The following is a 17,919-nucleotide window of genomic DNA, read 5'->3' as shown; positions in this document are numbered from 1 at the left end:
CCACTTTATTTTTGGGGGTTATTATAGGTAGAAAGTAAGTAGTGCGGAATGGGTTTTAAGTCTCGACTGTAAAATACCAATGCCAACATCATGGGCCATTAAGCCCAACTCCTACTAAAACTTATTTTTTCCTGTTTTGCATAAAGTGGGGAAAGCTAAGAACATTTTTCTTGCTTTTATTAATGTTTGTGTCCCTGTTGAGAAGATTTCCATTGCTATACTGGTCTGGTGACACCCTTGTCATAATCTAATGCACATGGTTAGGAGATAAGGGCAGTCTCTTCAGAATTCAGACAGAGGCTCAAACCCCTGGCCATTTTTTATAAAATATAAATAAAATGGCAGTTTTGATTGGAGTTTAGCAATTTACCACACCCTTACCACAACTTACAGATTATGGCCAATATGAGATCTTTTGCCATTGAATCCTCAACCTGCCTGTCTTTGAAACTTGGTTTGGACTTTTACTTATAATATCATTGACAGCTAAATTATATGACCAAATTCATAATTTTAGAATTGTTTTTCTCCTTCCAAGCTAATTGCTGTAGACTTTTAAATATGCAAATTGCATGTAAGAATCTGATGTAACCGATTTGGGTTTTTTATAATCACAACTGTTTGACATACTAATGCCCCGTACACACGGTCGGACATTGATCAGACATTCCGACAACAAAATCCTAGGATTTTTTCCAACGGATGTTGGCTCAAACTTGTCTTGCATACACATGGTCACACAAAGTTGTCGGAAAATCCGATCATTCTGAACGCGGTGACGTAAAACACGTACGTCGGGACTATAAACGGGGCAGTAGCCAATAGCTTTCATCTCTTTATTTATTCTGAGCATGCGTGGCACTTTGTCCGTCGGATTTGTGTACACACGATCGGAAATTCCGACAACGGATTTTGTTGTCGGAAAATTTTATATCCTGCTCTCAAATTTTGTGTGTCGGAAAATCCGATGAAAAATGTGTGATGGAGCCCACACACGGTCGGAATTTCTGACAACAAGGTCCTATCACACATTTTCCGTCGGAAAATCCGACCGTGTGTACGGGGCATTATAGCTTTGATTTAATACAAATTTACAAGGGCGTGTCTACATGTCAGCAAATGGCCTAAATCGTTACCTTACAGGATCCACAAGGTGTACAAGTGAGACACTTAACTGTGAAGTATTACTGCATTACCTATTTTATAGCTTTTAAAGGAGAAGTACAGCCAAAGCTCATTTGGCTGTACTTCTGTGGGTCAAAGGAGTGCAGTTTGTTCTGCACTCCTTTGACCCGTTTTCAGCAGACAGTGGGCTGAAGTCCGCTGTCTGCTGATGTCACAAAGCTGATCCAGGCATGGGCAAGATCGCTACCATATGGTTAGGATCCTCCCACATGCCTGGACCGACACAGGCTCACCTTCTCAGTGAGCCGCTGAGAGCCTTTGTCTGCTGCTCCCACCCCCTTCACAGCCCAGCACTCCATTGAGCGTGGGGGAGGGGTGACTGATAGTCACCGTCTCCCTGCTCAGGGAGCTCTGAGAACCAAGCGATCTATGGTGTTTGATCGCTAGGTTCTCAGCATTAGAGTTGGTGGGGGACAGATGCAGCACCACGCCAATGCTGCATCCAGTTAGGTAAGTATGAATCAGCAAAAAAATGGATTCCTATACTTCTCTTTTAATTATATAAGGCTATGTGGTGCCTCAAAAACAGATAGGGAGTATTATTGTAAATATTTGTTGAATTATATCTCTCATTTAGTTAAAAAATATATACTGAAAGGACAAACTAGGCAGGTAGACATGGTTCTGATAACAAAGGCTTTTAGAAGCTCTTCAGGCAAAATCTAGACTTGGGGGCGTTCATTTTTTTATATGCACGTTAACATGGCAATTCTAGACAATTAGCTTTGCTTCCCATCATTTAGTTGAACACCATTTGGGCTATCTAGATTTTCCAAAACCTAACCCACAAGTGCTTTGTAATAACATATACAAAGAGGATAAAATAAATAGCATAGTAATTGGGGTTTCGCAGTGCCCATCAAAAGTACATTAAACTGAACTCTCATTTATGCTTGTAATCAACCCATTTCTGCATTGCTACACAGTAGACATGTGCATTTGTTTTCGTCCGAATGCATTTTCGTCTGAATTTCAGGTATTTTCATTATCATTTTAACAAACGATAACGAAGGTGCACAATCCGAAAAAAGAAAGATCCGACATAAACAAATGCTTTATTTTCATTTTCGTTGCTACAACAGTTCGATATAGATAGCAGATTCGACATGATGATGACAATAACAATCTGTGTCCATCAAACCTGTGGTCGAATGTGCCTAACCTTAACTCTATTAGTCCAAGATTATTCTACATAGAGACAGGGCTGTGTTTTGGCCTAGGCCAACAAGGCCTAGGCCTAGGGCGGCACTTTGCGGGGGGCGGCAAAATAGGCCGCCCCCCCGCATGAGAGAAAGCCCCCCCACCCGTCTGACTGATTCCCGGCTCCCGCTGCCGCCTCCCGCACACTTGCAGCCCACGGCGGCCGGCTTTCTGTAGCGGCGCCGCTGTGTATGGGCGTACTTGGTAGAGGGTGGGGGCGTGTATCTCACGCCCCCTACTCTCTGACAAGCACGCCCATACACAGCGGCGCCGCTACAGAAACCCGGCCGCCGTGGGCTGCAAGTGTGCAGGAGGCGGCAGCGGGAGCCGGGAATCAGTCAGACGGGTGGGGGGCTTTCTTTCATGCGGGGGGGCGGCGTGTGTCACTCACGCCCCCCATAAGTGACAGGTGGAGCCTTAAGCTCCGCCTACCCTCCCATGCACTGCTTTCCTGCAGTGAATCGTCTCCTCGGCCCTGGGGCTGTGACGTCAGGAGGAGAGAGAGGAGCACGAGGGAAACCCCCAGGACAGCAGGTACAATGATTTAATAAAGTATATCAGTATTATGGGCACTGGCAGCATTTGATGGGCACTGGCAGAATTTGATGGGCACAGTGGCTGCGTTTGAGGGCACAGTGGCTGCGTGTGAGGGCACAGTGGCTGCGTTTGATGGCACAGTGGCTGCGTTCGAGGGCACAGTGGCTGCGTTTGAGGGCACAGTGGCTGCATTTGATGGCACAGTGGCTGCATTTGATGGGCACAGTGGCTGCGTTTGATGGGCACAGTGGCTGCGTTTGATGGGCACAGTGGCTGCGTTTGATGGGCACAGTGGCTGCGTTTGAGGGCACAGTGGCTGCGTTTGATGGGCACAGTGGCTGCGTTTGATGGGCACAGTGGCTGCGTTTGAGGGCACAGTGGCTGCGTTTGAGGGCACAGTGGCTGCGTTTGAGGGCACAGTGGCTGCGTTTGATGGGCACAGTGGCTGCAATTGATGGGCACAGTGGCAGCATTTGATGGCCACAGTGGCAGCGTTTGATAGGCACAGTGGCTGCGTTTGAGGGCACAGTGGCAGCATTTGATGGGCACAGTGGCTGCATTTGAGGGCACAATGGCTATGTTTGATGGCACAATGGCTACGTTTGATGGGGCACAGTGGCTGCGTTTGAGGGCGCAGTGGCAGCATTTGATGGGCACAGTGGCTGCGTTTGAGGGCACAATGGCTATGTTTGATGGCACAATGGCTACGTTTGATGGGGCAGTGGCTGCGTTTGATGGGGCACAGTGGTTGCGTTTGATGGGGCACAGTGGCTGCATTTGATGGGCCACAGTGGCTGCGTTAGATGGGGCACAGTGGCTGCATTTGATGGGCACAGTGACTGCGTTTGATGGGCACAGTGACTGCGTTTGATGGGGCACAGTGAGACACCCCCCCCGTGATAGCATTAAAACTCAGCAGCTAAAAATACTGTAGCTGCTGACTTTTAATAGTAGGACACTTACCTGTCCAGGGATCCAGCGATGTCAACACCTCAGCCGATTTTCGGATTGGCTCTCGGGTTTTGCCACTATCATTCATGGTAAGGGAAACCGACCGGTTCCCTACTGCACATGTGCGAAGCACGTTGCACTTTCTGAATGGCCCAGCGGAGGAAGGAGGAGGGGGGGCAAACTTCAGAGGGGACAGCGCAGTCTCCCGGAAGTGGGGAAGGGTACCTGTCAGAAACAGGTACCCGTTCCCCCCTGAAAGGTGCCAAATGAGCCTAAAGAGGAAGGGGTGTTGTTTACAGATGATAGGGTGGGTCTTAAACAGGAAGGGGTGTGGCCTCGGCAGGATGGGGTGGGTCGTATTTAAATTAGGGGGGTGCATGCGTTTAGTCAGGCCTAGGGCAGCACAAAACCTAAATACACCACTGCATAGAGAGAAAAGATTCGACAGAGAGAAAAGATTTGACGTAGAGGAGAAAAGATTTGACGTAGGGGAGAAAAGATAAATAAAAATAATGATGATGATGAATGTTATTGGCTGATTGTAACCAAAGAGGAGGAGCAGTAAAATAGCTAGAACTAAGTACACACGTACTTTGGCTTATGGTGTCTGTTGAAAGTTCTAAGAAGATTCGACGGAGCAGGTAAACTATACGGCGTCGTACAGTTTAGCTGCTCCGTCGAATCTTCTTTGAACATTCGACAGACACCATAAGCCTTTAATGACAGATTCGACCTTAATTTGGATTTTTGGACGAATGCAATTTTTAACGAAAAACAAAATAAATAAAAACAAATTTTGGGAGTAACTAAATACATTTATTTTTCGGACGAAAACGAAACTCCGAAACAAAATATTTCAGTGTGCGCATGTCTACTTACACAGCTGGTATATTTTTAAAGCCAACAGTTCCACCAACCCAGCTACTGACCAGCTCTGCAGACTACTCTGGGGACATGGACAAAAAAAAAAAATGACAGGGATTCTAAATGTTGCCTTATCCAAAATGAAAAAAGTTTGAGCTTTAGATACTGTACATTCATTTATTAATCCGTGGCACCGATCCACCATCCTTACTCAGGCCCATCTGCGGGTATCAGCCAAATTCAGTTTTGCGTGAAGATGTGGCCTAGATAAGAGTCTCGGACTCTATAATCAAGTCTAGAACTATTATTATGCCCCACCTGGAAGCACAGTCTGGGGGAGGGCCCGAAAAAAGATGAGCCGACATCACAGGTCCTGTTATCTGCTCCCAGCCGTAGTATTATACACAGCTAGGGAAATTCCTTCACATACATAGATAAGAGGGAGCCTGGAGATTGATGCCACCACAAACAGGGAATTGTAAGTGACTGATACATTGCCCAAATAATTTGTTATTAATGATTTTATATTTAAAGTGTTACTAAACCCTGGACCCTACAGTCACTATATCTGGTCTACCACAGTACACAGAACATGGGAATGCATGGTTTAGTAACACTTTAGCCAATTGCCAACCAGCCGCCGTCATTATATGGCGGCAGGTTGGCTCATTCCCACGAATCTCCATACTGGTACGTCGGCAGCTTTAAGAGCCAGACCAGGACCCGATGCACGTGGCCGGTGGCCGCGATGTCTGCCGGCCACCCGTGATTGCGGACACGAGACTCAGAACGGGGATTTGTGTGTGTGACTGTAAACACACAAATCCCCATTCTGTCAGGAGAGGAGAGACAGATCGTCTGTTCCTACTAGCTAGGAACAACGATCTGGCTCCTCCTCTAGTCAGTCACATCCCCCTACAGTTAGAAACACACACGAGGGAACACATTTAAGCCCTTGATCGCCCCTAGTGTTAACCCCTTCCCTGCCAGTGACATTTACACAGTAATCAGTGCATTTTTATAGCACTGATTGCTGTATAAATGTCAATGGACCCAAAAAAGTGTCAAAAGTGTCTGATTTGTTCACCGCAATGTCGCAGTCCTGCTAAAAAAAAATTGCAGATTGCCGCCATTACTAGTAAAAAAAAAAATAATAATAAAAATGCCATAAATCTATCCCCTATTTTGTAGACGCGATAACTTGCGCAAACCAATAAATATACACTTATTGTAGAAAAATACAAACTGATGGAGAAATTTGTTTTTTGAAAAAAAAATATTTATTATAGCAAAAAGTAAAAAATATAGTTTTTTTTTTTCAAAATGGTCGCTCTTTTTTTGTTTATAGTGCAAAAATTAAAAACCGCAGAGGTGATCAAATACAGTAAAACCTTGGCTTGAGAGTAATTTGGTCTGAGAGCGTTTTGCAAGACAAGCAAAATTTTTATATAAATTTTGACTTGATATACAAGCGATGTCTTGATATACAAGTAGCGTCATGTCACAACTGTATATAAAAGAGAAGAGAGGCGCCTCTAAGTGTAGCAATATGGTTACATTTAATGAAGGTACAACATTTAGCAACTCACATGGTTGATGATTTAAACAGGCACATCTAAGTATGCAGGCATCTGGGGTAAAGCTGTCCACATAGACCAGTGATGGCGAACCTTGGCACCCCAGATGTTTTGGAACTACATTTCCCATGATGCCCAACTACACTCCAGAGTGTATGAGCATCATGGGAAATGTAGTTTCAAAACATCTGGGGTGCCAAGGTTCGCCCTCACTGACATAGACCATCCTCCGCACCGCCATTAATGTCGTCCCTTCTACTCTGCGCTCCATGAGCACTTCAAGCCTCACTTTTAGATCGCTCCACTGCAGAGTAGTCTTCCCGGTCACAATTGCAGACTGACACCGGTGAGAGCCGGCGGTGCGGAGGATGGTCTATGCGGACAGCTTTACCCCGGATGCCTGCATACTTAGATGTGCCTCTTTTAATCATCACCCATGTGAGTTGCTAAATGTTGTACCTTCATTAAATGTAACCATGTTGCTACACTTAGAGGCGCCTCTCTTCTCTTTTATACTCTGGAGCTCCTGTTGGATTTTGCTTCTAATCCCCTTGTGGAGGCTTCCATTTGTGGATGGACATTTTATGGTTACACAACCTATCACATTGCTATAATCTTTTTATATGGACTATAAACTGACAGACGTATAAATAAATGGTTGTGGAACGAATCATCTGAGTTTCCATTATTTCTTATGGGAAATTTTGCTTTAATATACAAGCACTTCGGATTACAAGCATGTTTCTGGAATGAATTATGCTCGCAATCTAAGGTTTTACTGTACCACCAAAAGAAAGCTCTATTTGTGGGAAAAAAGGGACATTCATTTTGTTTGGGTACAATGTCGCACAACCGTGCAATTGTCAGTTAGAGCAACGCAGTGCCGTATCGCAAAAAATGGCCTGGTCATTAAGGAGGAAAATCTTCCGGGGCTGAAGTGGTTAAAGGGCGACATAATAATAATAATAATAATAATAGTAATTATTAGGAAAGAAATCTTTAGGACAAAAAGTTTGTTACTGACCTAATTACTTGGTAAAACGATTGCAAAAAAATGCCTAAAAATTAAAACAAATGCAGCTTCCATATTAAGGATTGATAAGCTGCAATTTATTACATTTTTGTTTTTGAGATTAATACCACTTTTTAAGCCAGAAAAATATCTGCCTTCGTCATACCCAGAGATGGATTCACATCCACAGTGCACAGCATAGGACTAGTACAAAAGTTTAAATGTACATACCACACATTTCAGGTACTTCATCGGAATTATCTCCACAATCATCTTCACCATCACAAAGCCACAGATGAAGCTTGCAAAGAGTATTATTACACAGAAATTCATCCGCTCTGCATATATTCTCCCCTTCAATAAAGAGAAACAATAGCAAGGATTATCATTTCCTGTGGTGGCAGAAAACAATGAGACATGGCTGCAAACTACAAGTGCAATTCACAAAGAATAATTGAGCTGGTATACTGTAAATGATGAATGTTAAGTGTAATTGGAAAACAGCTATAATACACTGATAAAATCAGATGTTCTATAAAGAGACAAAATATCATTTGTGCATGATTTGTCATGAATAAAAGCTCTTACTTGCTTTGTCTTCGTGATAGAACATGTTACTGCAAGAACAGTATAAATGTAAACAAATGCCACCGCTCTGATATCAATATGGTGATGCCATGGGGCTTATTTAACAAGGCACAGCAAAGTGCAATAACTATGTGCAAAGTGCAGCGCTCCACAACAACCAAACCAGATTTTATATAGTTCTCTTGACTGGATTAAAGTGAAATCTGATTGAATACTCTAAGCTGCTGACCTTGTGCACAGTCTTAGCACTTTGCATCAACCCTTTTATTGAAGGGTCTACAAAGTTCGAATTGTGAGCAAAAGGGTAGGTATTTAGGTAGGTCTCCTTGATAGCCTCCACAGCCTCATCGCTATGATGCAATGGCACAAAATATCAACCCACTGCCCACTACAGAGGACGGTTTGAGTTGCAAAAGCATATCCATTGAATGTCTAAGGCCCCTTTCCCACGGGTGCCTCTGCTAATCGGAATCTGCTTTCTCAGCGGGGGATCTCTCCGCTGATCCTCTATGGGGCAACTGGATGGAAACGGACCGCCTGTCCATTTCCATCCGATGCCATCCGATCCGATGAGGGATAGGACAACCATCTGTCTGTTTTTGGCAGACAGTTTCGGATCAGATGGTGGCGGGTGTCAGCTGACAAGTATAGCGCAGTTATACCCTGGTTGCTAGGACGCACATGTCTCCTGCTCCTAGTTGCTAGGATGCAGGCAGCTCATGCTCCTTGGTTGCTAGGACACAGGGGGCTCCTGCTGTCTAGCGTCCTTGGTGTGATAGGATGCAGGCAGATTCCGCCTGCTTTACATTTTGGACCAATATACAGACCAGTGCGCATGGGCCCACAGAATACAATACTGCTCCATCCAAAACTACATCCAGAAAAACAAGCAGAGGGCAAAGGACTAATCACCAGTATAACCTGTGGTTTCCCTGCAGTTGATCTTTCCCCCCATCTCTAACTTACTGTGCCTTGTGTCGAGGTGGTCATCTTGGAGGGGGAATAAGGATTTGTTTTCTAATGTCAGAGATGCCCCCTGATAACTGGTAATCTGATGACTGGTTGGAGAACATTCAAGAAATAGCAGGAGAGGTGAACATGGAGGGAGCTGCTTGCAGCACAGTTTCCTTTCCAACAGGCCGAACAGTCGTAACATCACCAAACCTCATTCCAAATCTACTAAGACTAGCAGCCACAGGCAGCAGCGCTTCTCACATTGCTAATTAACAGCTATGAGGTTGTAGGTACAAGAGTGCACAAGCATACCCACAACACCAGGAATGCAAAAGAAAAGGTAAAACTTTCAGGATGCTGCTTAAAGTGTAAGTAAACCCAAAACCAAAAATGTAACATATTGTAGCTTACTAGTCATTGCTATGATTGCGATTGCTGTATTAGTTTTTTATTTTTTTTTAATGATAAGTTCACCTTTGGGAACATGTTACATGTTCCTCCTTTTTTTAGGGTGGAGCATGTAACATGTTCCAAATGCATTTGCTGTCCAATCCACCCCAATGATAGCAGTAGAGGGAGAAGTTCCCCACACTAGCTGTCACTTTTTGAAATCAGCCCAGCCGTGCGGGGCTCCACCCACACGGCCACGTCATTCAATCACACAGCTCTGTGTGTGAATGAACTACAAGCCCCGACATCCATCCGCTACCTATGGAGCGCCATGGTAGTCCATTGATTCTTCTTGTCAGTGTATCTGCCTGCCCGTACGGGATGTATGGGCACACAGATAAACTGACTGATCTGCAGGAGCCCTGCATGGCACTAGTGACCTGCTGATCGCTGGTGCAATGCTTTGCAGACTAAGAAAGTAAATTAATGCAAATTTTTTTACCTGCAAAAAAATGTACATTTAGAATTTTTCTTTTTTTAAAAAGTAAACTTATCCTTTAAAGCTTTTTTTGCTTTATTTTCATGTGGTAATCCTGCAAATAACACACTTCCTTTCCCAGAGTGGCTATGTCACTCCTCCACTGTATCTATAGAGAGAGTCACATTAGGCTGCTCCCCGGATATGGACTACAAACATGTCCTTACTTCTTCATCTCCATTATATGGGGGGATAGGGCTTACAGAAGATAGCTAGGAAGAAAGATATTATTGGCACAGCTCACAGGAAGTAAGGACTGTATTTCTGGCAAGATCAACCAGTATTTACTGTATTTGCTGAAAATTTTCTTAGCCTGGGAAAAGAAAATTAATGTTGCCACCACATCTATGGACTATAGGCTGCAAAATATTGCATTTTTTGTTCTTGGGTTTAGTTATACTTGTATAACTGAACAGTTAACATGTCTAGATGTTTCCTATGATGGCAAATCTTCACTTTTTGAATTCGGGTCCATTTTAAAATGGCAGTAAAATAGTGCCTTACATTCACTTAGCCTTAAACTGACATTATGATAAGTATATTCAATGACAATCTGTTTAAAGGAAAAAAATCACAAGAAGGATCAACATGCCCATATTGGGTCCTTTACAAAGGCCGCATTTGATGTTTGACATTATATTGGGGACTGTGACTTGACTGAAACAGGGAAATGGGAAAGCTGACACTAATAAGGTACATTTGGCAATGCCAAAACCAACTCCAAAAATGCTTCTATTTTACAGATCTGATTGCAATAATGTTCCCATGGAAAGACTTTTCATTTTACCTAATCTCTTAGCTCTCTTTCAAGCTTGGCAATCAGGCACCAAGTTAATGACTACCCACTCTAGCACACAGTCACTCAATTGCTAACAATAACCATGTCCGAGAATAAGAACCATCATTACTACTAAAACAGCTATATTTTAGATGAAAACCTCAGACTATTAAATGTCAAGGCCAGCTTACTTTTCCAAATGCGTACTGCAATTCACACAGAGGCCCCAAAGGCAATATTCATACCAAGTGGCAGTTGTGTCATTCCTCATAATGAATAACAATTTCCAGAGAATGGATTCTGACATATTATTTATTCCACGCTTCCAATGTATTTTTTTTTGTTTATTGAGGTTAAACCTCTTGAGCATAGTTTATTTATTTATTTTCCTATTGTTGTTTTTATTTTAACTTTTTTCTTAACTCTTGGCTTTTAATGTTACAGTAGATCAAGGTTCCTTTCTTTGTTTCGGTAAACTACGGGCCATGGCACAGATAGTCTTAAGCTATTCTTCCACAAGGACTTAGAAGCTATTGAGTAGATTTTCCACTCTGTCAAAAGCAGTCAACAAGAGTAATTTATTGTGCATGGCAAAGACGCACAAAGGTGACATTTTTCTTTCTCTGTCTTATGTATAATATTATGTCTTGCTTCTTTTGTTAAGATTGGAGATTGGGAACATACGTGTTTCATTGTGTGTGACAATTTTACAAAGAGATAAATTGCAAGAAACAATGGAAAATCTTTTTAGGAAGAATAAGACTGAGTAATATAAACACACCTCTTTGGATTGACATCTTCATTTTTAAACCACTATCCCTATGTAAAGGAAGATCATACAACTTTTTTTTCCATGAGAATTATATATGGAATAATTGCTTTTGAAGGGAACCAGGATATAAATAAGGATTAATCTAGCCTTTCCCAGTGTTTGGATTGCAGAGCCAGGGATAAACTCCGGTATTTTGCACACTGTTTTTATGAACAAGGGAATAAGTGCGGCAGACTGTTGGCCAGGCAATTTATGAAACAACAAGTTTTACGCCATGTGTATTACTTGGCAGTCCAAGACACGCAAGTACTGTAGTAGACACCAATTCCATTGCCAAAGATTTTCAACAGCTTTATGCTGCCTTGTACAATGTCTCGCCCGGTTCTCCGAAGGGAGAGGATCTGACTCAAGCTGATAGTATAAGGGACTACCTTAGAAGCTCTGAGTTCCCTACTTTACCCTCCCAGGTTCTTGAGGATCATGAGCACCCAATAACCAGTGAGGAGTTAAGCGCCGGTGGGCTATATTGCCCTTAGGAAATAGCCCTGGGCCAGATGGCTTTACCAATACATATTATACATTTTTTTCCATTCTGGCTTCTCCTCTCTGTAGCTACATCAATTCCATCAATACCACTAATTCCCTACCCCCAGAAGCATTTCTAGCTCATGTGAAGGTCTTGCCAAAACTGGGGAAGTTTCCCCAAAGTTGCAGTAACAGTAGACCCATTTCCCTGTTAAACTCCGATACCAAATTGCTAGCTAAAATTTTGGTGCTATGCAGTGTATTAAATAAAACTTGTTGAGAGTGAGAAGATAAAACACAGTGGTCTGCGGCCTGGAAATATGTTTGTCTATAAAAGAAGCCAATGTGTTTAAGCTTGCAAGCTATCATACAAAACTAAAACATGCATTTTGGACACATTTGTGTTGATGCTTCAGCAACTCTAATCTCTAGCCACTTGTCGATCGGCCCATAGCACATTTACATATACGTGGTCCTGCACTTCCAGGTATCAGGCGCAAGGACGCGCTGTCAGCGGCTCGCTCCCGCTAAGATTTTACACAGCGGGAGCTTATCAGCAGATCCTGTGGGCCCGATGTCCGCCGGCACCCGCTGATTGTTTGATACACAGGCAGAACGCCAGTCTGCCTATGTAAACAAGGCAGATTGCCATTCTATCAGTACAGAAGGCATCGATCCTGTGTTCCTGTAAAGCAGAAATACAGATCCATGCCTTCCAGTAGTAAAAGCATCTCCCCCACTACACTGAATCACCAGCTAGGCACATATTTAATCCTTTGATCGACCCGGATGTGAACCCCTTCGCTGCCAGTGTCATTAGTTGGGAGTCTGATTTGTCCACCACAATATCGCAGTCCCGCTATAAGTCACTGATCGCCGCCATTGCTAATAAAAAATGAATAAATAAAGATTCCATAAATATATCCCATAGTTTGTAGACGCTATAACTTTTGCGCAAACCAATCAATATACGCTTATTGGGATACCAAAAATATGTAGCAGAATATATATTGGCCTAAATTGATGAAGAAATTAGATTTTTTACATTTTTTTATTAGATATGTTTTAGAGCAGAAAGTAAAAAATATTGTTTTTTTTTTTTCAAAATTGTTGGTTGTTTTTTGTTTACAGTGCAAAAAATAAAAACCGCAGAGGTGATCAAAAACCACCAAGAGAAAGCTCTTTTCGGGGAATGTCAATGTATGGGATATCCTGAGGTGGACCTCATGCTGTATGTGTTCGGAGAAGCGCCGCAATCATTACAAAATCGATCTTGTATGTTGATCTGTTGTTGTGACCATTCCATGCAAGGTGGGATTAGCTAATCGCTTTACCCTTCCTGGAGGAACAAGAACCTTGGCTGGGTATAAGCCACAAGCGCTACTGACCTCTCTCTGTAAGGGGTCCAATTTAGCTGGTAAGCAGGCATTTCTATGACGGTGGAGGTCATATCACACCGTGGGTAACAGATGGTGTTATTACCATGTGGAAGATTCTCCTATATCACCATTGGACTTCATACTGCAGGATTCATTTCATTAACACACTGGTGCAATATCACTTTTTGTGAAAGGACTTTTGTCTTTTTATTAAGACTTATTTTCTCACAGTTTATATTTATACATTAATCTTATGCGCAGCTCTAATTTTATTATTATGACAGCGCAATTGTCAGTTAAAGTAACGCAGTGCCGTATCGCAAAGAATGACCTGGTTGGGAAGGGGGGGGGATAAATCTTCCGGAGGTGAAGTGGCTAGGACACTTCTTTTATAATAATAAAATAAGCTTTGTAAGCTTTGTAGCATCCTTTAACACAGATGTAGACTTATTGTGACGGTCTCCTCTGCACTTTACCAGCATTCGGTTAATCAGATTTACAGGGCACGGTGGTGCTACTGGTTTATCAGAGCATACAGAGCAAATGAGATACATGATAGCAGATAATTTAGAGAGTTTAATAGACTATCTAACCTCTCTCACAATTATCTTCATCACTCCCATCCACGCAGTCATGAACACCATCGCACAGCCACCTGATTGGGACACAGTAAGCTCTGTTCTTGCAGCGGAACTGGTTCTCTTTACATTCCATCACACAGTCCAGCTGTATTAAAGAGAAAAAACAACCATTAATCATCTTAATATGTAAAATATTCTAAACTAGATAGAATCACAAAGGTATTTTTACCTTGGCAATAGTCTGAATATAAGGCTGAATGAAGCAAAGCTAAATACACAAATGAAATGCATACAGTATATCAGAGCTATTTTTCTTGCTAAAAGATTAGTCATTTTGTCCAGCCAGTCATAATATTCCCAACTTTTCAGACAGCACAGACAGGTGACCTGGCTCTTCTCTACTGCAGTTAAGCAGTACAGCCTGGCTATCCCCCCCCCGTGATTGAACAGTGAAGGAGCAGCAAAATATTGATAAAACATCCCTCTGCTCTTATTTCCCTTCAGTGTGTAATGAGGGAGAGATGGGTAGGATTTGGTCCCTGTTAGTTTTTTTTGGCATTATGTTTGGTTTATATTTGGAGAGGTAGGTTGGTAGGGATTTAAAAGCTTTTCCAGCAGAACTAAAAGGGTGTAAGGAGTAAAGGAGTCACATTTATCTCTGCATGGGTACCCTATTTGAATGGGCCTAGAAATTTAGTTGACAGTGAAGGAAAGCACCATAGTGTGGGACATTGGTGAGCACCTGACCAACCATGAGGAGTTTGTTCCAACCACGCTCATTGTCCATTACTTTGGAGTGGCTTATGACAAGTTGAGTGTTATCATTTAAAGAAAATGGCTTGATTACTATGCTTTATTTGGACTTTTGTAAATATTCTTTTAAGCAAGTAAAATTTAAAATACAAGTTTATCCAACAGGATCTTCCATCACCGGGTGAGGAACTATTGTGTGAAGTGAATGTACTGTTCAGTGTTAGTGGTGTGTGCACTCTTGTGGAGTTTGATGCTAGTGGAGTCTGCAAGAGTAGCCAGTGTCTGTCTCTTGGTGATATGTTATAAGTGTTAAAAAAATGTAATCTATTCTATAAAAAGCAAGCAAATACATTTAAAAAATGTCCTCTTCTAGTAGCCTTAACGCACGAACGACATGTCTAAACTTGAAACTTCTGCTCAGGAAGAGAGCATTTAAAGCAAACCCATGGTTTTGCTCTGAATGGATAAATTAGACAACAATCTCCACTTTTTTGGCTGGGCTCCAAGTTTTATTATTTCCTGGACTATACTACAATCATCTCTTGTCTATGGGTAAATCTTAAAAGACCTTCAAAGTCCAATTTCCATTGTTTTTCTAATTAAAGAGCGTCTGTGTGTGGCCCCCTCAACCTCCTCTATTTCCCAAAACAGGAACTTTAACACTCAAAATAAAACAATAATAAATAGGCATAAATATCCATCACTCACCTCATCTGAGCCATCTGCACAATCATATTCGCCATTACACCTCAGGTATGCTGAGATACAACCTCCACTATTGCAGACATACTCGCTGGAAGAACAGGTTGGTGAGGCTTGCAAAAAAAAAAAAAAAAAGAATTTACATTAGAAATGTCCATCTAATAGCTAACAACAAACTCTTAACTATTTCTAAGGCCATAGAGAAGTTTATAGCTCTCGTTAATTATCAATAATGTAGAGATAAAGTAGTGAAGATTATGTATATGTTTTATTATTGAATGGCTTGTAGTTCATTTGGAACCTTCTTTATGGAATGCTTTGGTGCTAATAGATTTTTCTTTATTGAAAAGTTAGATGACATAAGCCATAGCAAATACACACTGTGGGGGTTATTTACTAAAGGAAAATCCACTTTGCACTGCAAGTGCACTTGGAAGTAAAGTCGCTGTAGATCCGAGGGGGACATGCGAGGAAAATAAAAAACAACATTTTAGCTTGCACATGATTGGATGAGAAAATCAGCAGATTTTCAGATCTACCCCTTAAGTTTAGAGCGACTGCACTTCCAAGTGCACTTTAAGTGCCCTTTCCAAGGGCACTTGCAGTGCAAAGTGGATTTGCCTTTCGTAAATAACCCTCTATATGTCCAAAGAATAAATACCCTAAATTATTGAGTTCCGGTGTTTCAAAGAAAGGGTACTATTAGTATTACAGCATGCTAAGATATTTTGGGCAATTCTACACGTCTAACTTTGTGCAAAAGTTTGGTGAAGGCTAATTTCAATTCCAGCATGACTACCCACAAGGCTAGCTCCATGATCTGAAGAGTTTGACGCAGAAAAATTCAAGTGGTCTCCCCAGATCCATATCCTCAACCTTACTGAACACCTTTGGGTGAAATAAAACACCAATTGCGAACCAAGTCCTTATATCCAACATCAGTGCCTAACGTTACAAATGTAATGCCCACAGATAAAATCCAAAACCATGCTGGAAGCCTTCCCAGATATGTGGAGACTGTTGTAGCTATGAGGGGAGGGGGTAAAAAAACTCAAAGGTGTTTAAATAAATCATATTTTTTTTTTAAATAAAGTTACTGGTAAATGCAATAAATTAAAAGAGGCATTTTCATTTTCATTTGTGGCATTGTAGTTTTAAGCACAACTATGACAGGAGTGACGTCAGAGAGGTGACAGAAGTGATTCATACCTGAAAGGGCTGTCTATCTGCTGCCATATTTATTAATACTCCAACGCTCATATTATCCATAAGGATGTAACTGATGTGACATGTCTTTGATTTAAAGGTAACAGATGTAATTTTGGGTAACTGCAAATTAAATCCTTTCTAAAATTATACTTTAAATTACTGGGAAAATAAATGATGATTATTCAAGTGACTTAATTGGTGTTTTCAGTGTTTCTCTATAGATATACAGTACAAAGGCTGGTTAATTGAATATTAATTGACTGGATCACATTCAGCAGGTTTATTGTAGAAAAAGTGCCTGATAAATGTAGTTAATAAACAGTAAGTAGATTTCCAGCCTGGGAAAATCACCAAGAACCTCAAAGCAAATGCTCAATTGTTAATGCAGAAGTCTAGCTTAAAAAAAAAAAATCAATAGACTAAGACATGTTAAAATAAATAAAGCTATTTCAATGCAATACTCACACAATACTCACTAAAGTCCCCTCCCCCCATTCTATCCCCAAAGTAATAATTATCTGTCACTAGATATCACTGGTCTACTGGAGTGAGTGATGCTTAGTATCATTAAACCCACCTCCTGTGCCCATTAAGGGTAAATGATTGGACAAAAGATGCACAAAGGGGAAATTAGGTGCAGAGGAGGGGGCTTACTAAGAAAAAATGGAAAAGAATAGGTCTCGCTAAATGTAAAGGGAGAAAAGAGGTGATTATTTAAGGGAAAGTATAAGGAAAGGGGCTCACAAAAGGCACGAGGATTGAAGGGGGCTAACTAAGAATAAGTACAGGGGAAAGGGAGGCACAAAGGGTAAATTTAGTGCAGGTGAGAGAGGCAATCTAAGGGTAAAAGGAGAAGAGGGATCTCACCAATGGTAAGTGGAAAGAAGGGGGGCTCACTAAGGGAAAGTGGAAGGAAAGGGGCTCATGTAGGGTAAGTGGAGAGAAGAGGGGCTCACTAAGGGTAGGTGGAGGGATAGGGACTCATGTAGGGTACGTGAAGAGAATGGGTAAATGGAGAGGAATGGAGACCTACTAAGGGTAAATAGAGAGGAACTGGGGGGGCTCCATTGGTGTGTGCACAGGGTGTGCTAGGTATTCCTGGGCACACCCTAATCAACCTGTGCACTACTGATTCCCCCTGCTTCCTGGAACCCCTGCCTCCCTCCTGCAGTGTTGCCAGCTTCCATTCTCTCCCTCCGGCTGCTGCGGTGTTTGTTTCAGGATTGAGAGCAAGGGAAGGAGCCGGTAAATATTTACATTTACCAGCTCCTTCCTTTTCTGAATGAACACAGTGAGTGATCTGTACGGATTTCTTCTGTGTTCATTCTTAAGTGAAACATAGTAAACTATGCTGCTCAGCACAGAGCACTTCCCATTCCTTCACTGTCCAGTGCAGCTGAGGCTGCAGAGAAAGCGACTGGGGA

General features: G+C 42.0%; 1 protein-coding gene across 6 annotated transcripts in view; it reads right to left on the bottom strand.

The window, feature by feature from the left end:
* Positions 1–17,919, bottom strand: part of LRP1B (LDL receptor related protein 1B) — a 2,172,167-nt gene that overhangs the window by 195,093 nt on the left and 1,959,155 nt on the right. For all 6 annotated transcript variants that reach the window (XM_073634235.1, XM_073634238.1, XM_073634240.1 and 3 more), the window contains 3 exons: positions 15,293–15,399; positions 13,844–13,976; positions 7,558–7,680 (listed from right to left, as the gene is read on the bottom strand). In XM_073634235.1, the coding sequence (XP_073490336.1) occupies positions 7,558–7,680; positions 13,844–13,976; positions 15,293–15,399 (363 nt within the window). The remainder of the gene's footprint in view (positions 1–7,557; positions 7,681–13,843; positions 13,977–15,292; positions 15,400–17,919) is intronic.

Source organism: Aquarana catesbeiana, linkage group LG06, assembly GCF_042186555.1.
Source record: "Aquarana catesbeiana isolate 2022-GZ linkage group LG06, ASM4218655v1, whole genome shotgun sequence".
NCBI classification, from domain to species: Eukaryota; Metazoa; Chordata; class Amphibia; order Anura; family Ranidae; genus Aquarana; species Aquarana catesbeiana.
The sequence above is the reverse complement of the archived record's forward strand: the minus strand, read 5'-3'. Positions and strand labels throughout refer to the sequence as shown.